The sequence below is a fragment of the Eulemur rufifrons genome, chromosome 7 (assembly GCF_041146395.1).
Source record: "Eulemur rufifrons isolate Redbay chromosome 7, OSU_ERuf_1, whole genome shotgun sequence".
Taxonomy (NCBI): Eukaryota; Metazoa; Chordata; class Mammalia; order Primates; family Lemuridae; genus Eulemur; species Eulemur rufifrons.
Window position 1 is genome coordinate 255,911,535 of NC_090989.1, and position 24,434 is coordinate 255,935,968.

Here is a 24,434-nt window from a genome sequence, read left to right on the forward strand (position 1 = left end):
CCCCTGCTGGGCCCCCAGCCTGAATCAGCCTGGGTGAACAGGAAGCAGCAGGTTCCCCATCCCCTTGGCCCTCTGAACCCCGTTAAGACAGGAAAGGCAAACCTTCAGCCCGCCCTTGTCATCGGGCAGCACTGGGATGCTCCAGGGCTGTCGGACCTTCGAGAGGGGCGGGGGCGGCTGGTGGCTGAGCCGGCCTTTGTCTTTATTCACCTGCATGCAGACAGATGCCAGCAGTCGAACAAGTTCCGTGTCTATGGACACAAAAGGCAGCATTTTACTTGAAAATATGTCTGTTGGGCCACAGGGAGAGGACTCAAGATGATCCTAGCAAAGGCCCTGTCATAGCCAAAGGGAAACAGCAGGTGCTAGTCAGGGACCAAGGGGTGGGGGCTAATGATGGCCACAGCCCCAGGACAGCCCGACCCTGCAGCCTCCACCTACACAATTAAGCTGGGGGAGGGTCATCACGCCATCTCCCATTCTGCTTATCAAAGGCCTGTATATGTTTCCTCCTGAGTCATTCAGGGTTTCTAACTGCAAAGCACAGATACCACTCTAGGATTTGTGTGGACCGCAAAGCCAGACATGTGCCTGTGTGCCTTTCCTCTTTGGGGACTCCTAGAAGGCTGGTGCTGGAGGAAGCCTCAGAGACTACCTGGTCCAAGCCCAGTGCTTCACTGGGAGGGCAGTGACTTGCCTAAGGTCACGTGGTGAGTTCTTGACACTTGAGACTGGCTTTGCCCCATGAATCAGCAAGTGCTTAAAACACAGTTCACAGAGAAGGTGGTTATCCTGCTTCTCAGCCAGAGAGAGGCTGGGTGCATTTACAACCCTTTTCTTGGAATCACCCACCAGGATCATTCAGCAGCATCACTAGGTCAAAGGCCGTGTACCCATTTTTTGCACGAAGGGTGACATCAGCCCCTTGGTTTAGCAGGTACTTGACAATCTCCTTATTCCTGGAGAGAAAAGAAAATGCCAGAGTCACACTCACTGAAAGCAAAAGCATGGCTTTGCTCCTGGGCAACAAGACTGACAACATTTACTACAGTCTCTGAGCATTTAAGAGGGGCATGGAAAACTGCAAACAGACTCACACTCCGCCACTCCCTACCCCTCAGGCAGGTCAGAAGCAAATGTGATTTAAATCACAGTCTAAATGTTCCTTCCGTAAACAAAATGAAAACGTAGGGCTCTTCCCAAAAAACACTTGGCCACCACCCCCCTCTGCTGGCCCACCTTGGACCCTGCCACTCCCTCTGTAAATCAGGGCCTCTCCCCTGGGAAAGCCTTGTACGTGCCAAGACGCTTGAGATGGAAGTTTGAGACTCATGAAATACGAAAACAAATTGCTTTCAGAGGACACAGGGAAGAGATATGATCACCTGAAACAGGGCAAGGGAAGGAGTCCCTAATGTGGAGTCAGACCACTTAGTAGCGACAAGGTGCCCACCCCAAAGAGGAGGCCTCCAGGGGGTGAAAACCCCACCCTTCTAGGACGATCAGATGAGAAGGGATTCCTAAGCACCCAGGACGTGCTGAGGCCTATTCAAAAGGAGAGGGTGAGGACGTATCTCCCCACCAAACCTCATGAGAAGCCATCTCCCGTGCTCCTTTCACACAGGGGTGACCTGAAGAGCTCACTGTATCTCAGTGTGAAAACTCCAAATGAACCAATCCCTCTGCTCAACTGAAACCAACCCACAAAACTTATCCTTCTGCATAAAATGCTCCTGCTGCAAGGTTTCCATGGTCACTGTGAAATTCTGTCACGGGGCAATAGGAAATCTGGATACAGAAGGGTGCAAGATGAAAGAAGCCTGTGTCACTTTAATCTTTTTTGCATGTCTCGATGTCTTCACAGCCCTGGCATTTGTATGTGCCATCTCAGGACCAGAAAACCCATCAGATCCGGAAGCCCCATCTGAGGCCGGAGCACTCGAGGTTTAGCCCCGTTGCTGAGGGGGTGCAGCTGGCACTGACCCGTGGTAGGTGGCCTGCATGAGGGCCGTCCAGCCGTGCACGCTGTCCTGCTTATCAACGTCCGCGTGCCTCTCCACCAGCAGCTGCACCAGAGGCAGCTGCCCCATGACGGCCGCCAGCATCAGGGGCGTCGCGCCGTCCCCGTTGACCAGGTTCACGTGGTTGGGGTCTTCGTCGGCAATCTCTTTGACCAGCTGGAAGTTTCCTGCCAACATGAGCAGGAGTCCGGGTGACCACGGGCCTGGCACCACAGACTTACTTATCCAGTCGGTTCACGTAACAAACGTGCACTGACCCTGCCTCTGCGATGGGCTGTGGGCATCGCAGGGATGCTAAGCTGGGTCAGAGACGGCTCCCACTCTCAAGTCCCTCGGTCTGTGAGGGACAGAGACAAGCACACAAATGGATAGAAGTGTTCACTAAAAGACAGAGGTGTTGTTAGTGTCTTAACAGAACAGGTGAAGGAGACATATGAGGGCAATGAGCATGCAAAAGGAGCAATCAGGTCTCACTGGCGGCTGAAGATCAGGGAGGGCTTCCTGGAGGTGGGGTCTATTTGTCACAAAGAGACTGGAGTGGATGGGCATGCAGAGAGGCATTTCAGAAGTAGGGATAGTTAGGGCACAGCCACAGTGTTTGGCTGGAGGTGGGGTGGGGCCTGGGAGGGTAGTCCGGAACCTGTGTGCAGAGCTCCATAGTAAATATGGGCCCACCAAACACCAAAATGCCCGTTTCTTTCTCAAATACTCTGGGTGGCCTTGGAAAGGACTACAAATATTAGGTTGGGAGAATGTGGCCCTGTATTCTTAAATATCCAAAAAGATTTTCTAAAGCACTTACCCATTTTCAATGCATGGAAAATATCAGGTCGCCTTTTCTCCTCATCTGAGTAAACAAAGATTTTAAAAGTTAACCACGGAAAGGTTTACTATAACAACAGAGTCACAAGGGTGTAACGACAGCCCAGCTTTAAGAAGGATCTACTTTTCAAAAGCAATCTAATCGGAGGCCTGTGTAACGGGCGAAGCCAGCAGCCCTCTGGAAGGTTTATTACCAAAGAATGTCTAAAATCGCCTCAGACACAGACCTCGGCAGGTCATCTGGCCAAAAAGCACAGAGGAGCAGCAGACCACTGCCCTGATCCCACACACACAAGGCGATCATTTTTAGGTATTCCAAACTTTGGGGTATTATCCTGTCTTAGCTATACTGAAAAGCATGGTCTTGGAAAAATCTGGATTCCTGGGGAAATTTTAAAAAGAAGCAATGATTTTTTTCATCTAAAAACTAAATGTACAACCATAATTCCAAAGCAGAAGATTCCTGAAATACTGAGCAACTGAGCTCAAAGGAAGGTCACAGCCGTAGGCAGCAGCAGAGCCGATGTGAACGTCTGCCCTCTCCTGCCCCAGACCTGCAGACACAGCTATCCACCTGGATGTCTTCACGCAGGACCCCCAGGCCTCCCGCGTAGCTGAGCCTTGCTGCACCCACCCAGTGCCCGCCCCGCTCTCACGTGCTCATCCCACACCCTCCTCCAAGCTCGGGCCCCCAGGTACCCTGCTCCCGTCAGAGAGCAGACATCTTCACGGCCAGTCTGCTTATGGGGATGCTGAACGCAGTCTTCCTATAGCCTTTAACTGACCCCGAGGGATGGAGCAGCTGCCAGAGGGCACCTGTGACTATGGGCTGACTTTGGCCCAGAGCAGCCCTCTTGGGCAATGGGAAGGATCCACATCCAGGCCAGGAGCACTGAGTGTGGAGTCGGTGCATCTGAACTTGAACACACACTTCTAGAGAGAGCTCTCTCCTCACCATTAATGCAGGAATAGCATCTAGCTCACCTGGTTGCTGCAGGTATCACATGATAGCATATATAAAAGTGGGAAAATGCTTCAGAAATGTTAAGACCCCATCCAAAGAGCAATTCTTTTCTTTACTAGCAACTAGCAGCCACCCCAGCAAGGTTAGCTACTTAATTCCAGAACTCTTAATGGGAAATATAAACACTGCCATGGAACCAGGCGTCTCATTCTGCCTATGAAATACTATCAAGAAATCGTCCTGGGCCAGGCACAGTGGCTCACTCCTATAATCCCAGCACTCTGGGAGGCTGAGGTGGGAGGATCTCTTGAGGCCAGGAGTTCGAGACCAGCCTGGGCAACATAGTGAGACCCCATGTCTACAAAACAATTCTAAAAAAATTAGCCAGGCCATGGTGGTGCGTACCTATGATCCCATCTACTTGGGAGGCTGAGGTGGGAGGAGCATTTGCGCCCAGGAGTTCGAGGTTACGGTGAGCTATGATAGAGGCACTATTCTCCAGCCTGAGTGAGAGTCAGACTCTCTCTTTAAAAAAAAAAAAAGAAAAGAAAAAATTCTGCACTGTAGTTTAAAAAAATATTTCATGTTCCTTTAAGTATTTAAGAGCCAAATTTGCTGTGGGCCAGGGTCTTCTCACGCCAAGACCCTGTGACAGAAGAGAGTGTCACCTGGTCTAAGGGTTGACTGCTAAGCAACCATCTGGTACAAGTTAATCACTGGCAGTCTAGCCTGACCCCGGGAGGCTGAGGCAGCTAGGCCCTGACGCCAAGTGACCCTGGCTGGACCCTTCCTCGCTCTGGCCTTCAAGTTTCTCGTCTATATCAGAGCAGCCCCAGGGACCCTGCCCCACGCCAAGAAGAAGCCTGCTCTGACCTCCGCACCATAACCAGGCAGGGAGTGGGGGGTCGTCACAATGACAGTTACAGCATCGAGAGTACCTGTCCTGCTGTTAAAGCAAGGGAGGGACCAGGGCACCTCCAAGGCCCCGCTGGGGCTGTGGGTTTCCCAGCATCTCACAGGAAGAGCTAGGGACCATTATTATTTACTAATAATCTTTGTCACTATTCACACACAGCCTTGGCCGTGCTGCTGTCCCACCAGGGGCCCTCCCAGGCGGCCCACACGGCCTGCACACGGGTCTGCCGCGATCCCGCCTTCTCAGGGAGGCCGCCCAACCGCCCTCTTTCGTATGGCAGCCTGCAACGCCCCAACTCCGCCACACCTAATCCCTTCACCTGGCCCTTGCTTTTGTTTGTTTGTTTTTAACCCCGTGGCATTTACCACCTACCTTACCATATAATTAATTTACTCAGTATATTTCTTTCCTTTTTGTGGCCTGTGTCCCCCCATAGAGGCCACGGCCCTCAAGGGCAGGGATTTGGGCCTCCTTTGTTCACAGATGTATCCCAGGTGCCTAGAATGGTGCCTGGTACATAGTAGGCACTAAGTAGATATTTGTAAAATAACTGAATATATGATCAACAAAAACATAGGATAATAATTTCCATACTGGATGCTGTCCACGTGGCAGGCACTGGGACAAACATTTTATACACATGATCTTACTATTCCTCACAAAACCCCTACAAGTGAACAGTCTTTATCATGACTATTTTATGAAACAGAACACTGAAGTCCTGAAGGAGCAGTTGCTGTGCCCAAGACCACCCAGCCACAGAGTGGGAGAACTGGGCCTCAAACGGGGTCTGTTCGATGGGGACCATGACCCGAGCCTGCTGGAAGACTTGAGTTCTGATCCTGTCAGACACGCCCACCACAGTAATGATAACAGGTAGTGGCGGCTGCCGACATCTCTCACGCACTCTCTCTGGGTGGGGTGATCTCACACCACCCCCACTCGCGGTCCCGCCACCCATCTGCAGACAAGGAAACAGCAGCTTGGTGGCCCAGGCAACTGGCTCAAGGCACCTCTGAGCCGACCGAATCACAGAGTGACCTCAGCCACATTCACCAAAGTGTCTGAGCTTGCGTGTCTTGGGGAAACGAGGACATCACAATCCCAAGGTGCCAGGGCAATCCCTAAAACAAGGCCTGTTGGGAGCTAAGCCCACACCTGGCACTCAGTAAAGACTCAGAGGCCGAGGGGGGCTGAGGAAGAATCGCATGTAGCAGCAGAGGCACCACGTGCTGGTCACAGGTGGGGCCACATTCTGCACTGTCCACTCTGGGCCTGAGCCCCCTCACCTGTAAAATGGGTGAACACCCCCGAGAGGGTCCCTGTGGGAGTGAAGGAAGATTCAGCAAAGATCCCTTCTCTACCACAGCCGCAGAAACAAGCCAGCCAAAACCTTTAAAGGACAGCGACAGCCTTGTGCCAAGAACAAAGCCCTGTTCTTGGAGACCGGAGCCTTAATTTCTAACTGCAACCCTTCTGAGGACGTAACACTCTGCAGCTGCGTTCTGGCCCTGGGCTCAGGGCCGCACACACCAGAGGACAACACATCTCGTGCTAGTGACCACCCTGCAGTGGCCGTCATCACATCCATCTCACGGACAAGGCAGAGGCTCAGAAGAGTCCAGGCTGGCCCGGCTCCTGGAGCCAGGCAAGTGCTGCCGCTGGGCGGTCACCTCAAGGTGCCCTTCCCATGGGATCCCAGCCTCCTGGGTGTCACCCACGCAGCTTCCCATGGGTGTGTGACCTCTGACTAGTTTTTCTCCCTCTCTGGCCCTCAGTTTCCCAATAGGTACAAGGTTAAGAGGTCTCTTGGCTTCAGACAGGTCTTCCTAAACTTCACTTCTGAGAAAAGAAAAGAAATTTTAACTGAGGAATGTGAGTCCTTTTAAATTATCAGGCCCAGAGAGACATTAAAATGAGACAGCAATCACATCCCTTTTGAGCTATGTATTCATCTCTTGAAATTGCGTGCTATTGCCACAAGTAGCTATAAACTACCTAATAATGCCACACCTGACACTACAGCCCATACCCTATAGCTTAATAATGTATACCCAATCACTAATCAATGTTATTTCTATAAACCAATGAGAATTCCTGACAAATAACTCTGTATCAGCCCACACCCTGTACCCCTTTTTGCCTTTAAAAACCCACCTGTAACTGCCGCTGGTCAGAGTGCATATTCAGGGCAACTGGAACCTATGCTCCTGGGGTGCCATCCTCAAGTCTGGCCTGAATAAACTGTTTGCTTATGTTAATTTTGCCTCAGCTTCCTGTTGAGACTTCCAGTTGACACGTTTTTCCTTTCTGTTTGGTGTCCTCATTTTTGCCACCTGTCATTAAAGGCTTTTTTTTTTTTTTGCGGACAGGGTCTTGCTCTGTCACCCAGGCTGCAGTGGCATGATCACAGTTCACTGAAGCCTCCAACTCCTGGGCTCAAGTGATCCTCCTGCCTCAGCCTCCCAAGTATCTGAGACAACAGGCGCATGCCACCACTCATGGCTAATTTTTGTTTTTATTTTTTTAGAGATGGGGTCTCACTATGTTGCTCAGGCTGGTCTCAAACTCTTGGCCTCATGTGATCCTCACACTTTGGCCTCTCAAAGTGCTGGGATTACAGGCGTGAGCCACTGTACCCGGCCAGGCTTTCAAAACATCATCTATGTCAGACTTGGTCTGATTGAATGGTGCATTTCTAATAAGCATTTACCAAATTTTCAGCATCTTTTGATTGATGGGACTATTGTATAGTCTTTGGATGGTACCAAACTTAACACTTTCAGGTCCTTTTAGCTAATTTTTCTGAAGACATTTTCTTCAATTCTTTACCTTTCAGCCCCAGATGCTGACACTGCAGCCCGTTGTTACACCCCAGGCTGCCTCAGTCCCGTCGCTGAAGTCAGACCCATTACAGATAGAGGGTACCAAGGCTGTGTGTTGTGGTCCTACTGCTCAATGAACTAGGGCTTTTGAAACGCAGTATGTCCTGTGGCAGATTTGATAAAGATTGTTTAGACAACCCTTTAAATGCCACAAAGATGGCAAAAAGAAAAAAAAATACAGGACACACTGACAGGTGTTTTTAAAGTAATGAAACTTAAAAGGGGGCTAATTTTCACTAATTTTATGTGAATTCGTCTTTGGGAAATGATAATTGGCAAAATAGGTTAGGCAAATTGTTCTACAACAGGGGTTGGCAAACTACAGCCCAAAGGTCAAGTCTGCCCTGCTGCCTGTTTTTGTAATTATAATTTATTGGAACATAGCACAACCACTCATTTACACATTACACAGGGCTACTTTCACTCTGGCAGAATTGAGTACCGTAGTTCCAACAGAGACCGTATAGCCGACAAAGCCTAAAATATTTACCATGTGGCCCTATACAGAAAGAGTTTGCTGGCCCTTGTTCTAGAAGGATCCTAGAACCACCTGCACCAAAATTATCTGGTTAGGGAGAGTGGCCTTGCTCTGTAGGTTTCCAGGCTCTCTCCCAGAGCTACCACATCAGACTCTCTGGAGGGTGGGCCAGGAACCTGCATATGACAGGCACCCCCATCTGATTCTGACGCACACCACGTCCTAAGTCTCACTGTCTGCGGGGCTGGACTCTGATTTCCGCGTGCCCTTCCTGTTCGGCAGTCCTCAGCTTCAGCCATGTAAACACAATTTGGGGGCCTCTGTGAAGCCATGGGGGTGGGGGATGCAGCCTGACCTGTTCTGGGCCTGACGGTGGTCAGCGGGTCCAGGTAGTCTACGAGGTCCCTGTGCTTGTGGTCAAGTGCGACCTCGAAGGCGGTCTTCTCCAGCACGCTGAGGTGGTCGGCGTTGGCTCCCTTCTCTATCAGCAGCTGGGCCACACCGAGCCTCCCAGTGAGCGCGGCCAGCATCAGCGGGCTCCAGCCCACAGTCCGGGCCGCATAGTTGGGGTCTGCACCCCACTCCATCAGCAGGCGCACCACGGCCTCATGCCCATGCTGGGTGGCGGCCATCAGGGCTGTGATGTCCAGCGGCTCATCCCCGCTGCCCCCCATCCCCAGCGGCTCGCCCGAGTGGTTGTGACGGTCCACGGAGGCACCAGCTTCCAGGAGCAGCTTCACCACACCCAGATGGCCACCCCGGGAAGCCACAGTGAGCACACTGGCCCCCAGCCGGTTCTGGGCATTGACATCGGCCCCGTGATCCAAAAGGAGGTGTGCCACGTTCACGTGCCCAAATCTGCCAGGAAGATGGAGAATGAGTGATACTAGACATGGAGCACTGAGGACACAGCTTATGTAATCTGCATCTTATGAGTGATGAAAGTCACAACAGCTGCTCATAAGACAAGGCCTGATTCTGGTGTCGGGCACTATATGGGCCCTGCAGATGGACCATCACAAAGGGGAGCAACTGCCCTGCCTAGGTTTGAATCCAGCTCTCCCATCCACTAGCTGCAGGACCTTGAGAAAGAATTTCAGCTTCGGGAAATGTGCCTTCATTTCCCGATCTGTAAAATGGGGTGTAATTGTACCTATTCTGAGGATTGTTGAGGATGAAATGAGCCAAGTATATAAAGCACCTGGATCCGTGCTGACCAAAGGAAGCACCACATCAGTGTTAGCTATTACATGACACTTGTTGCTCAACTTACCTTACACAGCGTGCCAAGGTAACCCGGCTGGCAAGGGGCAGCGGCAGGGTCCGAGCCAGGTCTGTCTGAGTCCTGTTGCCCTCACTTTATCCCCTATACCGCCCTGCCTCTCACATCTCAGAGTTTATAGCCTGGGAATCTGACTCTCTGCTTGTGCTCTGATTGCCCCATGGGCAGGGCCCATGTCTGATTCATTTCTACCCTCCCCGGTGCCAAACACACGCCCCCCTTGCCAAGAGGTGTGGTATGGCTGCGGTCAGCAGGGAGGGTCGGGCACCTCGGCGCAGAGGCCTGCTGCCACCTGCTGGCAGGAACGTTCGCTGCAGGCGGCTGAGCGCAGCCTGGGCCAGACCTTCTCGGGTGAAGTTTGAGCTAAGGCCCCTGGGGAGGCAGACATGCGTCCACCAACTCTCTGACACCAGGAAGCGGAAAACAGGTGCCTCTTCCCAGCAAAATCTCTTCCTTCTTTCAACAGCAGAGGGAAGAAAAGTTCTGTTTTGCTGTGTTTCTGGTAGACTCAGAGGTGGAAGCAGCCCTGGACCAACAGGGAAGCAATGACCAAAGAGGGGCTGCCTGTGCCAGGTTTTGAGAAACTGCAATGTCGCTGCTGTGTCTGCGTCTGTGAGGTGGCTTTCTGAGTTTCTCCTCGCTCAGCCCTCCTTCCCGGGAGCAGGTTTTGTACCTCATCTAAACCCAGGGCCTCCCTCGTCCCCGCGGAGGCAGGGCCAGTGCTGAACTCTGGTCTGAGGCTCCAGCTGAACTTACAAATTCCTTCTGGGACGTGAACCTTAACAGCACCGGGTGGCCTCAGCCCGCAGAGTGAGAGCCTGGTGAACTAGCTCCAGCAGCTCAGGGGGCTGGGCTTTCGGGCCTCCCCTCCCAGAGCAGAGAGGGGGCAAGTCAAACTGAAATCAACTCCCCTCCTGCCCATCCTCCATGCAGCCCCCAAATGATATTCCCCAACCCTAAATCTGACTCCCCAGCTTCCTATGGCTAAGCTCACTTCCTCCCCACTCCCATGCCAGGCCCTTCTCCCATACTCGCCCATTAGAGCCCCCCTCCAACCTTTGCCATCCTGCCCCCCAACTAGAGCACCCTCCTGTCCTCATCTACTCAGCACACCCCTTGTCCTGCTTCAGGATTCAGCTTGGGCAGCTTCCAGACCACCCTCCAGGCTAGGTCAGGCGCCCCTCTCCTGAGCACCCACAGTTCTGCAGTCTCCTCTGGTGGCACCTGAGCCCTCCTATAATTGCCTGTCTCCTACTCGACCATGGGCGCTCCAAGGACAGGATGGGGTTTCACACATTCTTGTGCCCCCAGCCCCTAACATAGTGGCTGACACATACTGGAGCTTAGTAAATTCCATCAAAGGAACAAGTGAGTAAGTGAAAGCATAAATGGCATAACCATGTAGGGGAAGGTCCAGAGACAGGCAGTGGAAATGACTGAAGAACCAGTCTATCCTCACTGGAGCAGAGATTTTAAAAAGATTACACTGTTTAGTTATCAGGCGTGAGATTAACTCTAGCACAATCCCTAACAGCAGACTACAAGGTGCTGTCACATTTTTATCTCATTTGATCTTAATAAACCCTGAGATAAACTCATTAATTCCCATTTCACAGATGAGGAAACTGAAGATTAGAGTAAAAAGCAATCAACCCAAAGCCTCTCAATTTGAACGTGACAGTCAACACATGATCCTGGACCCTAGAACTCCAAATCTCAGCTCTTTTGGTATACCCAATTTTTACAGTGGAAGAAAAGGGCTAAATTAGAACAAAAATACTGAAATTTGGAATGTCTTCTGAACTCAGATAGCCCAAGAGAGCATTCAAGTATGCTGAAAATATAAAAGGATTCAACAAGGCTGGGATAATTTTGTGGATGCTCAGTTTCTAATAGGTAATTACTGGAGATGGGGATGCTAGGGCTTTCTGAATAGATGCTATCATTACCAATTAATTTCAGCAATTAACACCTGTATTTAAAGAGCTGGCACACATTCCCCCTACTCAAAGTACCAGTGGGCTGAGTCCAGCTCTGCTCCCCGGCAGGAGGAGTAATGAAGGGCAGGGAAGGAAGGTAAAGAGACCAGGGGTGAAGTTACAGCCAAAGTAAACACCATGCAACCATGTCCCTTGGACAGAAGTTGCTGGCAAATTTGGCAAGTCACTTCCTTGTTGCCAACACCAAGAGCGAAGCTATCAGGCTCTGGAACCACCTGCCTGGGTGTGAATCTGACTCCCTGCCACTTACTAGCTGTGTGGCCTTGGGCAAGTTACCTAACTTCTCTGTGCCACAATTCCTAATCTGTAAAATGAAGATGACAATATTACCTACCTCCTAAGGTTTTGTGTCAATTGAATGAGTTAACTCATTTAAAGCACGTAGCACAGTATGTGACACAAAGTGCTCAATAAAGTTTATCTATTATTTTAAGAATAGGAAAAAGCATCAGTGCAACCAATTTTGCTACTAAAACATATACAAGAGACCAAAGGCACAGGGGCTCTGATGGCCTGGCCTGATCCAGGGATAAGCTTTGGAACAAAGAGCTGGGATGATAAACCAGTGCTCACTCAGACCGAACATTGTGGCTGCCAGGAGCACGGTTTGAGGAGGAGTCTGAGGCACATGCAGATTCAGGCAAGGAGCGCACGAGCCTGGGGAGCGCTGACACAGGGCCATGCATGCACCCATTCTGATCTGAGGGACAGACACCACACGTCCTTCAGCAAGTCTCCCACACATACTATTCCTCAACTTGAGCTTCTGAAATGGATTAGGCAGCGGAAAGCTCAAGCACAACTCAACATGGGCAGAGCTGGAACTGAGTACAGACAGCAGGTGTCACCAACTGAGGAACAACGCATTTTGAAGTACCCAGGCCTTGCCTGGGCTCAGCTAAAGGACAAGAGTCAATTCTAATCCTCTCATGGGAGTGTCTTATTCTACCCCATTCTCATAGAAATAAATAAGAGAGTCCATCACCTTAATACTCCCAAAATAGCATCTGTAAGGTAAACTGAGGAATAAAGAGGCACATAAGCAGTCCAAAGCCTCTCGATTTGAAAGTGACAAAGTCAGGACACTTGGATCACAACTCTAAGTTCTATTTACAATACCAAATTTTAGAGGAGGAGGAAAGTCCTCTAAAAATGTTAAATTGTCATTAGTTAACAATCAGGGGTTAAGTTAATTCTGAGTCTCCTGCCCCATCAAGGTTCACAAATTAAACAGCCGTAATTAATCAGGAGATGACTGTGATCATCCTGCAAAACTTGGTGAAAGGCAAACACTGGTGATCAGGGGTCTCTGGGACCCTCTGAGGCATGCCAGTGCTGCAGTCACAAACCTCACTAAGTAACATGGGGCTCACCAGGCCCCAACCTTCTTGGCACCAGGACAGGCTTCATGGAAGAAAATTTTTCCACAGACCTGGGTGGGAGGGATGGCTTCAGGATGAGTCAAGTGCATTACATGTATTGTGCAGTCAAACCTCTCTGCTAATAATCTGTATTTGCAGCCGCTCCCCAGCACTAGCATCACCACCTCAGCTCCACCCCAGCCTTCAGGCATTAGATTCTCACCAGGAGCGCACAACCTAGATCCCTCGCATGCGCAGTTTACCGGTAGGGTTCCCACTCCTATGAGAATCTAGTGCTGCCACTCATCTGACAGGAGGCGGAGCTTATGCAGTGATGGGCACAATGGGGAGCGGAGCAGCTGTAAATACAGATAAAGCTTCACTTGGTCACCGGCCACCCACCTCCTGCTGTGCAGCCCAGTTCCTAACAGGCCACGGACCGGTACTGGCCTGCGGGGTTGAGGACTGCAGGTCTAGACTATCCAGGTGGGCCCAAAGCAATCACAAGGGTGCTTTAAATGTGGACAAGGAAAGTGGAAGACTTAGAGTCAGAGGTGGGAGTGATGTGATCGCTGCTGGCTTTGAAGACGGAAGGCGACCACGAGCCATGGAATGCGGGCAGCCTCTCGCAGCCAGAAAAGGCAAGAAAACAAATTTTCTTCTAGAAGGAATACAGCCCTGCCGGCACCTTGATTTCAGCCAGAGAGGCCAATTTCATACTTCTGGCCTCCAGAACTGTAAGGTAATAAGTTTGTGTTGTTTTTAACCACTAAATTGGTGGTAATTTGTGCCAGCAGCCACAGGAAGCGAATACACTCATATGGAGAACCATTTGGCAATACCTAAATTACAAACAGCCTGTATTCCTGTGTTAGGGAATTGCCTATGATATACTTTCTCAGGTGTGAACTGACATATGTATCAGACATATGCACAGGTTAGGGCATGCCTGTAACAGCAAGTGACTGGAAACAACCTAAACGACCATCAGCAGGCTACTGGTTAAATAAATTATCATACAATGAAATACTGTGAGACTACTGAAAAAATACTGAAAGATTGCCAAAGAACATTAAGTGAAAAAAGCAAAGTAGAGAACAGTGTGTAGCATGTAAGGTGGGGGATGAAGAGAAAATCAACCATCAGACTTGCTCATACATGTGTAAAGCAGTGGCTTTCAATTGGGGGTTGCTGTGCCCCTCCAGGGGACATGTGGCAATGTGTGGAGACATTTTTGATTATCATGACTGGGAGCAGGGAGGTTACTGGCATCTAATGAGGAGAGACCAAGGATGTTACTAAATATCCTACAAAAAAGAATGAAACTGTCCAAAATGTCAGTGGTACTAAGGTAGAGAAATTCTGGTATAAACTCTGGAAGGTCATGCAAGAAACTGAGGAATGGGTGGTGCCTAAGCAGATGATGGACAGGGTGAGAGACTTCACTGTTATACCCTTATATGTACCTGTGTGTATGTAGTTTTGTGTCTGAACCTTATGAATATATTATCTATTCAAAACTTACATTTAAAATGCCCTTAAAGGTTATTATAACCTTGCTTTAATTATATGCCTTCTTTAAAAAAAAAAAAAAGACTGGAATTCAGAACATATTTTTCTATAAAGAGCAATGTTAACTCACCTTAAAGTGGAGAACTCCTCTCCCCTTCTTACCTGAAGGCTCCCTATTATCCCATCAGCAGGTAAGATTGCTCAAATCTCTCCCACTCTAAAAACCGTCTTTAGACCCTGAGCAAGCATCCTCCTTCCCAGAGTCAAGCTCAGTGAAAGGGCTGTCTGCACTTGCTGTGTTCAAATCCCACTCACCCCTCCACCACTGCTATCCGTTTTGGATGCTCATAATCCGCAGAACTCTCCTGCCCAAGCTTCTGAGCTGCTAACCTGCTGCTGCTAAATCAGTCCTTGTCTTCCTTTTCCCTCTCTTTAGCGACACTGTCGCTAGTACTTGAAATCTTTCCTAAATCCCCAACTAACTTCCTTTTGCTACCCAATCTTGACATGCCAGTGGGTTCTGCCCTCTAGAGTTTCCTTTTCTGTAAAATGGTGGCAATAATGCCTAGTGTATAGGGCTGTCGTGAAGGTAAAATGGGTTAACGTTAACCTGTGCAAAGCTCTTAGAACAAGGCTTGCATATAGGTGTTCAATTAATATTAATGTAGCAGATAATCTGCAAAAATGATAGAACTTATTCCCCTCTCTGTATCCGGGCCCTGAGACTTTGCAACACCTCCCCATCAAGTGGTAGAGCCTATATCTCACCCTTTGAATCTGGGCCTTGTGACTTGCTTTGGCCAACACAATGGGACAGAAGTGATGAATACACTTCCAATCCTAGGGACCCTGAGGCTGAGCTGTGAATGGGCCCAGGCTAGCCTGCTGGGCGATGAAAGAGAAATAGTCCAGTCACCCCTGTGGCCACAGTGGCCATCCATCCAGTCCTCAGAAGCAAGGCCACCTAGCTCACTTACACAGATGTGAGTATGGTGTTGCCCACAGATGTATGAGGAAGCCAGATGAGACCAGAGTGGCAAAACTGTGTGCTACATAAATGGTGTTGCTTTAATAAGGCCACCAGGTTTACGGTGGTTGTCTTGCAGCAATGCTAATTGGTATAGCCAGCTACCATTATTCGGCATCATTCTTACATTACACATTCACTTTGGACAATTTCCTTCTACCCCAAAGTTCCAGTTGTCATCAACATGCTAACTGCCTGTCTCCTTAGACCCATATTTTCCTTTGCCCTCCAGACTCCCACCTCCAGCTCCCTGCTGGACACTTCTTGGGGGATCCTCCACAAAGACCCCCACCTGATGTGTGCCTGAAGGCCAGGCTCATTCCCAAATCTGACTTTCTGTGTTCTCTAGCTCAGTGCATTTGCTGCCACCATGCCCCGTCATCCAAGCCAGGTATATACATGCCATCCTCGCTATCTCCCTCTCCCTCACCAGCTGCCAGCCAATCACCAAGTCCCGCTGATCTACTCCTTGAATATACCTCAAACTCATCTCTCTGCCCTCCCTCCACTATCTCCATGCTGGTCCAGGCCACCAATACCTCTTACCCAGACTGCCAGAATTCACTCCTAAACAGCCTACCCCTCCACATTCTCACACTTCAGTTAATTTTCCAAAACATAAATCTGATCCTGTCACTCACCATGCCTGGAACTTTCCATGACTCCCCAGTGCCCCAGGGTAATTGGCCTTTCTCAGCCCCCTGGCACCTGCCTCCTTCTCTCCAGGGAGGGCTCATCTCCCACTGCTTCCAGCCCTTTCCCAGTCATAATGTCACTCTCTACCAGTCCTCCCTGCTCTTGCTCCCAAGCATCTGAGTGGGCCTCCCATCATACCGTTCCCACATCCTGCTTCTTCTGCCCTGGTTAATTCTCAGCATCTTCAGGTCTTGACGTGGATGTATGCAGGATTTCTACCAGAAACCTTCCCCCACCTCCCCAAAAGGGTCAGCGGCCTCCAAAGCCACCCAAACCTTCCTGGTCACGCCCCTGGCCTGCCCACCACCGACATGAGAGCTGTCCCGAGTGGAGACTCTACCTGGGTCCCACAGTATCCCCAACGCCAAGCCAGGGTGGGCAGGTAGGTTCTTAGGAAACCCTTGGTGCAACAAGTAATGAATGAACACCTCTAAGATTGAGCCTCTAAGATTCTATTCGCAGTCTCCAGATTCTGTTGTGAAAGGCCAAAGTTTCTAAAATTCTGGGTTTATGTTCATTAAAAAGCGCTTCCACTTCTCAGAGTTTACCATTCCAGCTCCAACGAGGCCTTGACTCTTTACCTCCCGGGGCGTCAGTGGGGGGCCGCCTGGCAGTTCGGGACGCCTGAGCCCCGTCCTCGCCCCCCGGCCGCGTCCCGGCCCGCGCTGGGCACCCTCCCTCCCGGGACCCCGGCCCCTCACCTGGCCGCCTGCATGAGCGCGCTCCAGCCGTAGTGGTTGCGGCTGTTGACCGAGGCTCCGCGGCGCAGCAGGAAGCGCACCAGCGGCTCGTGGCCCCCGGCCGCGGCGAACTGCAGCGCCGTGTTGCCCGCCTCGTCGGAGCAGTCCACTGGCACCGGCGCTCCGGCCGCCGCCGCCCCGGGCCCGGTTGCCTCGGCCCCCGCCGGCTCCGCGCCCGCTTCAGGCTCCGCTCTGCGCTCGGCCGGTTCTGCCGTCCCCGGCTCCAACAGCCGCCGCGCCGTCTCCGTGTCGCCCTGGTCGCAGGCGCGCAGCAGCAGCTGGAAGGCCGGGGGCAGCCCGCCCTCGCCCATCGCCGCCGCGCCCGACCGCCCTGCCGGCCGTGCCGGCTCCGCCCCCGGATACCGCGCGCCGCCGCCCCCTTCCGCCCGCCCGCGCGGCGCGCCTACTGTGTGCGGGCGCGCGCCGGGCCGGGGCCGCGCCTACTGAGGCAGGTCCCGGGAAGCTCTGAGGAACCTTCGGCGCCTGGCCCACCTCTGCCTTTCCGCCGCCAGCTCGCGGCTCTGTCGCGGCTCCGGGGACTTCCTGCCGGGGCGGCGACCCCAGCGCCTCCACACGCTGCGGCCCGGGACTTCTGGGCCGGGGTCCGAGTCCACAGCCGCGCGAGCCTTGACTCGACCGGCGTGCTCCGCCGACCACCCCGCTCCCCGAGCCCCCGGCACTGAACTGGCGCTTCCTAAATAGTTGTGGGCCGAAATAAGAAACGGACGGGTCCATTCTCTTCTCCCGCAAGGTCCCGCGGGCCCTTAGTGCCGGCCCTTCATCTAGGCCGGGCCGCTGGGTGCAAGCCCTTCTGTACTCACCTGTCTTTATCAGCGGTCCTTGAAGTGTGGCCCACTCACCGCGGCATCAGCACCAACTGCAACTCTGTACAAATGCAGATTTTCAGGCCGCACCCCAGACCTCCTGAGTCAGAAACTCTGGGTGTGGGGCCGGCAACCTGTATTTTAACAAGCGCTCTACGTGAATCTGATGCCCGCTGAAGTGGGAGACCCGCTGTGGGCTCCTCACACCAGACCTGCCGGCCACCAGCGAGGGCCCGGATGATCTTCCCCAAGTCACAGAGGAGGCCACTGAGGCTTAAAGAGGTCGTGTCTTGCCAAAGACTACACAACTATGCTGCAGGAGAGATGCTGCAAGAAACAAAATAAAATCTCTGTGAAAATGAAATCTCAGTGGAAAGAGGCAGGCTGTAAATACACAAACAAGTAAGTAACCTGTATGTCACGTGGTGATGAGTGCTATTAAAACAATAAATAGAACATAACGTAAATCCAGGTAAATGGGATAGAGGGTGAGATGTCATAATAGGGTCGGCACTGAAAACGTGACATTTGCAGAGACCTGAAGGAGCTGAGAAAGCAAGCCGTGCTGATGTGGGAGCAGAGCAATCCAGGCAGAGGGACAGAGGAAGGCTCTCACAAGAGCAGCCCTGCCTGTGTATGGCTCACGTTGTGCCACCTGCCCATTGTGGTAACATTGACAGTCTGGTACGGGGTAATTGGTTTCCATAGACTCTGAGCTGTGACCCCAAAGTCTAATAAAATCCTAGACATAGAGTAGGTGCTCAATACGTGATTGTTAAATGACTAAGTTTCATGTATATAGAATTATAATGCACAGCAAAACTTGATGAGGGTGTGAGGAAGGGATAAGAGTCTTGGCTTTGGCAGATCAGAGATGTTGTAACCATGTCCTTAGGATCTGGGCCAGCAGGCCTGGAAGAAAAGGCCTTCTAGGCAAAGTGTAAAAAATGAGAGTCTCGAAAGTACAAGGCGCTCAGACTGCAAAGGGCTTCAGTGCCAGGAGGAAGACTGTGGGATTTACTCTGTGAGCAATGGGGAGCCATGGAGAATATTTGAGCAGGTGAGGTACAGGGCTAGAGCTAGTCACTCAGGGCCAATGCTTGAGGTGCTACACTCTCACTCACTTCCAGATTTGGTCCCGTTCCCCACCATGGAGGTGAGGATGACTTTCTTTTGAAGGTCTAATGAAGACATTAGTTTCCATGAAAATCCTGAATAATTGCACCTTTGTCTTGGTCTCGTCACTCAAGTATCTTTTCATGTAGTTTTACTAACTAGTTTAATTATAAAAGTAATATAAAAGCAAAAACTAAATTCCAACAGTACGAAAGGGCATAAGCAAAAGTAAAACCCCCACTCTCCCAGTCCTACTTCCCGTAGGTAACCCATATTCACATTTATTTTAGCTTTCCAAAAATATTCCACACATATACAAGCATGCACACATACATATGGGCATTATTCAGACTACTTGATTGCAAACAGCAGAAAACTCTCCGAATAATCTAAGCAGAAAGAGGATTTAGTACAAGGTTCTTTCATAGTTCACAGATCCCATCAGGGCCAGAGAATCAGTTCTGAAGGCCCGGCAGCCAGGAACAATGCCCCAAATCATGCCACAGCTGCACTCTTTCCCTGCATGGAGTTGGCTCAGGCCCTTATTGGTGTCACTGGCTCCAGATTCAGAGAGTGGGGTGGGAGTGTCTGATTGGCCCAACCTGGGTCATGTGCTCTGCCTGACAAAAAGGGATGCTGGGAAAGTGAGTTGCTGGCATTTTCAGCATCTGGAACATCGGGAGCTAGGCTCTGCCCCAGAAAGTAGGGGAATGCCCACTGTAGGAAGGGGTTCAGATGCTGGGCAGTCAAAAAGGATAACAAACGTCTACTACAAAATATTCCCTCTAGACACCGTCTTTCTTTGGGAGAGCATTTCTCCCCCATCCACAGTCCTTGTGGTTCGGTGGGTAGTGCATGGCCAAGACTTCAGCCGGGATTTTTGCTGAAGCAATTAGGAACAAGGTCCTGTCTGCTGATGTTGTCAGCTGTCAGAATATCAGGATGTTGCAAACCATATTGGTGCTCACTCTGTCACCACTTAAAGACAGCCTGCCTGAAAGTGAAGCCACAGCAAAGGAAAGCAGCACCAAGTGATGGGAAAGAGATGGAGTCGGAAAATCTGCCTGTCCCCATTCTTTTTGGTTAGGTTTACTTTGAGCTGGGTTGTCATCACTTGCAACCCAAGCCTTAACAAATGCATAATTTACTTTTTTAAATGAATGGGTTCATACTATGCATACTATTCTGAATCATGATTTTTTTCCTTTTCTTTTTTTCTATTTAACAAATGTCTCAGGCATCTTTCCATGTAGGTGACTATAAATTGCCACATTTTTTTAATGGTTGCATGTAACACCATTCAGCTGATATAATGTAATTTGTTTAATCATTTTAAAATAAGGCACATTTAGCTTCTTTCCAGTTTTCTGCTATTGTAAAAAATCCTAGGCTGGGTGAGGTAGCTCATACCCATAATCCTAGCACTTTGGGAGGCCGAGGCAAAAGGATCGCTTGAGGCCAGGAGTTCGAGACTATCCTGGGCAACATAGCAAGAGCCTGTCTCTACAAAAAATTTAAAAATTAGCCGGGTGTGGTGGCACCCACCAGTAATCCCAGCTACTCAGAATGCTGAAGCAGAAGGACCACTTGAGCCCAGTGTTAGGCTTACTTAGGGTGGGAACCTGAAAAGCATGTATAGGACAAAATGCCGTTAATGGAAAACTTAGATAGTGATCATAAAGCCTGTAAAACAATAGCCGCAGGAGTCTGGAGGTTGTAAATCTAACTCTGACCACAGACAGTTGTGGTGATGCCGGCATTCCTATTCCCCCTGATAAGGACTAAGCTACCCCTGCCCCATCTCTGCAGGATGAGACCGATGCAGGGGTCCCAGAAATTGGTTGTTTAAAAAGAATTTATTACAGCGGCTGTTCTGGCCCAGTTGCTCACTCCCCCCCGGAAAAACCCTGTATAAAAACCCAAGGCTGGCCAGGCGCAGTGGCTCACGCCTGTAATCCTACCACTCTGGGGGGCCGAGGCGGGAGGATCACTAGAGGTCAGGAGTTCGAGACCAGCCTGAGCAAGAGTGAGACCCCGTCTCTACTAAAAATAGAAAGAAATGATTTGGACAGCTAAAAAATATATATATAGAAAAAAATTAGCCGGGCATGGTGGCACATGCCTGTAGTCCCAGCTACTCCGGAGACTGAGGCAGAAGGATTGCTTAAGCCCAGGAGTTTGAGGTTGCTGTGAGCTAGGCTGATGACGCCACGGCACTCTAGCCGGGGTGACAGAGCGAGACTCTGTCTCAAAAAAAAATAAAATAAATAAAATAAAATAAAAATTAAAAAAAATCAAGGCTTTACCCTCCCTCAGCATGGATGCTCTTTTTGGCCTCTACCCATCTGCACCAGATGCTCAAATAAATAGTGTTTTGCTACACCTGAGGCTTGGTGTGTCTCCCTCTCAGCTCCAGACCTAACACCGAGGAATTTGAGAATTCGAGGTTACAGTGAGCTGTGATGTGATCACACCAACTGCACTCCAGCCTGGGCGATAGAGTGAGACCCTGTCTCGAAAAAGAAAAAGAAAAGAAAAAAAAGCCCCACATTGGACAGTACTTGTAGCAGCCAGGATCCTGGCAGGGAACAGATGGCACACTTGGCTGAAGAACTCAGGAATGTTTACCAAAGAGCTATTTATAGAAGTGTGGACAGGATTTACTAAGAGCCACAAGGAGTGGTACAGTACTCCAGGGCTGGTAACAGTAGAAGCTATTAGCACCCCAGGCCTGAAGGAGAGAAAGGGAAGAGCAGGTACTGGAAGTCTGCAAGAGAAAAAACAGCGAAGTTACTAGACAGGAGCCATAGCCTTTAATAGAGAGACACAGCTCAGTAGGGAGCTATCCCCAGAGGAATATAAACCTCTGACTTCACCCTCCTCCTCTCCTCTGACCTCCTGTCAGAGCTCCTCATTGGCAAACCCAACTGGAAGCCAGAGGCTTGGAGCCTGCTGATGGAGTCCACTGAGTCGGTCTCCCAGGGTGTGGAACAGCGTGAAAAGACACAGTGGTGCAGTGGAAAATGTCTTGCACCTGGTTGCTCAACGTGTGGTCCTTGGACCAGCAACATTGTATCACCTGGGAACTTCTTAGATCTATAGCATCTGGGGCCCACCCTAGACCTATTAAACCAGAATCTGCATTTCAACAGGATTCCCAGGTGACTCGTGCACATTGAAGTTTGTGAGGCATGGATCCAGCACATCTTTGTACATATATCTCTTATGCAAATATATCTATAGTCTTTTTATTTATGAATTCTCTTCCAGCATTTTTCTTTCGTTGATCCCTGGGTTGGTTTGGGTCCCCTGAGAATCAGATGCCTAGATGTTGTTGTTTTTGTTTTTTTCTGGGAAAAATGCCTGCAAAGGATAAAGAGGAAAGGTGGAAGAAAAGGGAAGGGGAGCCCTCAGACCATGATGCAGGTCGGACACCTGAGGAAGGGGTGTGGGAAATGAGGAGGCTTGGGTGGGAGGAGCTTCAGACTGCAGTGCTGTTTCAGCCAGGCCCATGGGGAGTCCCCAAGCAAAGGTTGCTTGCTAAGATGTCCTGCATCAGGCAGAAATGGCCAGGTTCTTGTACCCCCACCATGCTCGGTCACTGACTGGGAGAAGCCAGAGGATACCACAGGGGACCTAAAGGCATAGCAGCTGGAAGCTCTCAGTCAACTGTGTTTTCCCCAGCACGTTCTCATGAAGGGTGATCTGGGTGGTGCACTTCCGTTGCCAACACAATCTTTATTCAACCAGCATTTATTGAGTACCTTCTGAGTGCCAAGTATTATGTGTATCAAGTGGCAGGAACACAGCCTCTGGCGCCCAGGGAATCCCACATGTGTCAGTCCATTTTGTGTTGCTCTAAAGGAAATGCCTGAGGCTAGGTAATTTATAAAAAGGTTTATTTCGCTCACGGTTGTGCAGGCTGTACAAGAAGCATGGTGTCAGCATCTGCTTCTGGTGAAGGCTTCAGGGAGCTTCCAATCCAGGAGGAAGGTGAAGTGGGAGCAGGTGTGTCACACGGTGAGAGAGAGAGAGAGGATACCGTGCCAGGTTCCTTTAAACAACCAGCACTTTCGTGAACTAACAAAGTGAGAACTCGCTCATTATAGCATGGGCATCAAGCCATTCCTGAGGGATCTGCCCCCATGATCCACACACCTCCCACCAGGCACCCCCTTTAACACTGGGGATTGAATTTCAACATGAAATTTGGAGGGGCCAAATATCCAAACCATATCACCACATGATTGGAGAACAGGGTGGTTTCCTCTCTAGGAAAAGAGAGGAAACACACTGGAGTGAGATAATGTAGGGATGAGGCAGAAAAGGAAGGTCGAGAAAGCCCAAGTGCAGCCATTTTGGCCGATACCAGACCCTAATCACCCTGAACAGGGAAGTCACCAGCATGTCACCGGCCTGGGACCATCCGAGGATGGATGAATTACTAAGCCAGATGCCTTACAAACTGTTTGTGCTTACCTTTCTGTGACAGCAGTTTATGATTAACCTTTATGGCCTGACCGCAAGACAATGCCCGTCACATACAGCTGTTTCCTAACAGGGTTTTTGAACATGTGAAAACATTACCATTGCCCCATAAGGGGTCCCCCTCCTGCTCAGGAGAGGACCTCTATTCTGTCTGTGGAGTAGGATCTATTGTCTGTCTCTCTCTCAATAAACTTTCTGTCGCTGATTGGCTTGCTCTCAAATTCTTCCCTGTGTTTCCTGTGCAAAGCCAAGAACCCACTTAGTGAGTTCTTTCCTCCCTTCACGGGAGCACTCCCCTGCATTAGAGAGAGCAGGGGGACAGGGAGACCAGACAATGGATTAGGCGGGAGGTAAAGAAGGCTTAGAAGTAAAATAATCTCTGAAGAGTACAGAATTTTCTTTTAAACGTCTAACTTTTTTGCCTAAGAAGGTAGTGATGTTTGTTGTAAAGAATTCTGATGTTGTAGGAATATAGAATGCAAGCTCCTTGAAATCAATGGCTTTGGACGTTGTTTACCATTATATCCCCAGCATCTAGCACACTGCCTGCCATATGGTAGGTGATCAGTAAATATTTGTTGAAGAAATGGATAAATTGAATGAAAGTGAAAGGACTATAGAATCTCACTCAACAGAAATAAATATAATACAATTAATTGTTTGATAAATATCCCTTTAGGTTTTTCCCTTTGCATATGTTAACATATATTATTTTACCAAAGTAGTATCGTACTATCTATACAGCTCTATGACTTGCCTTTCTTGACTTTACAATGCATCTTAAACACATTTGTATGTTAAACACCTAGAATTAGCTCATGCTTGTTAATGGAACTGTGGTATATTATATTATTGTATGGGTGTGCAATACTCTATTTATAATTTTCTGTTAATGGACATTTGGGTTGTTTCCAGCCTTTTGCTTTTATATACAGTACTGCAGTAAGCTTCTTTGTGTGCATGTTTTTTGAGCACTTGTGAGTCTGTTTTTGTTGGATAAATTCCTAGAGGCGGAACTACAGAATCAAAAGGATGTTAATATTAACATTGTTAATAAATGTTGCCTAATTGCTTTCCAAAAGGTTATACCAGTTTGCCTTCCTACCAACAGTGTGTGAGAGTGCATTTACCCATACATCCTTGCCAACACTGGGATCAATAACCTTCTTAATCTTTGCCAATCTGATAGGTGAAAAAATATTTCAGAGTAAGTTTAAATTTGCATACATTTTAGAGAAATTGAGTATATTTTCATACATTTGTAGACCATTTATATCCTTTTTGGAGAGAACTATGTATTCA

At 49.7% G+C, this 24,434-nt stretch overlaps 1 protein-coding gene across 1 annotated transcript in view; it reads right to left on the reverse strand.

Moving 5' to 3' along the window:
• Window positions 1–17,015, reverse strand: part of ANKS6 (ankyrin repeat and sterile alpha motif domain containing 6) — a 57,320-nt gene extending 40,305 nt beyond the window's left edge. Inside the window, exons 1-6 of the mRNA XM_069474473.1 lie at window positions 16,666–17,015; window positions 8,442–8,944; window positions 2,824–2,868; window positions 1,984–2,188; window positions 853–959; window positions 103–251 (exon numbers count right to left, since the gene is read on the reverse strand). Coding sequence (XP_069330574.1) covers window positions 103–251; window positions 853–959; window positions 1,984–2,188; window positions 2,824–2,868; window positions 8,442–8,944; window positions 16,666–17,015 — 1,359 coding nt within the window. The remainder of the gene's footprint in view (window positions 1–102; window positions 252–852; window positions 960–1,983; window positions 2,189–2,823; window positions 2,869–8,441; window positions 8,945–16,665) is intronic.
• Between the last annotated feature and the right edge of the window lie 7,419 nt (window positions 17,016–24,434).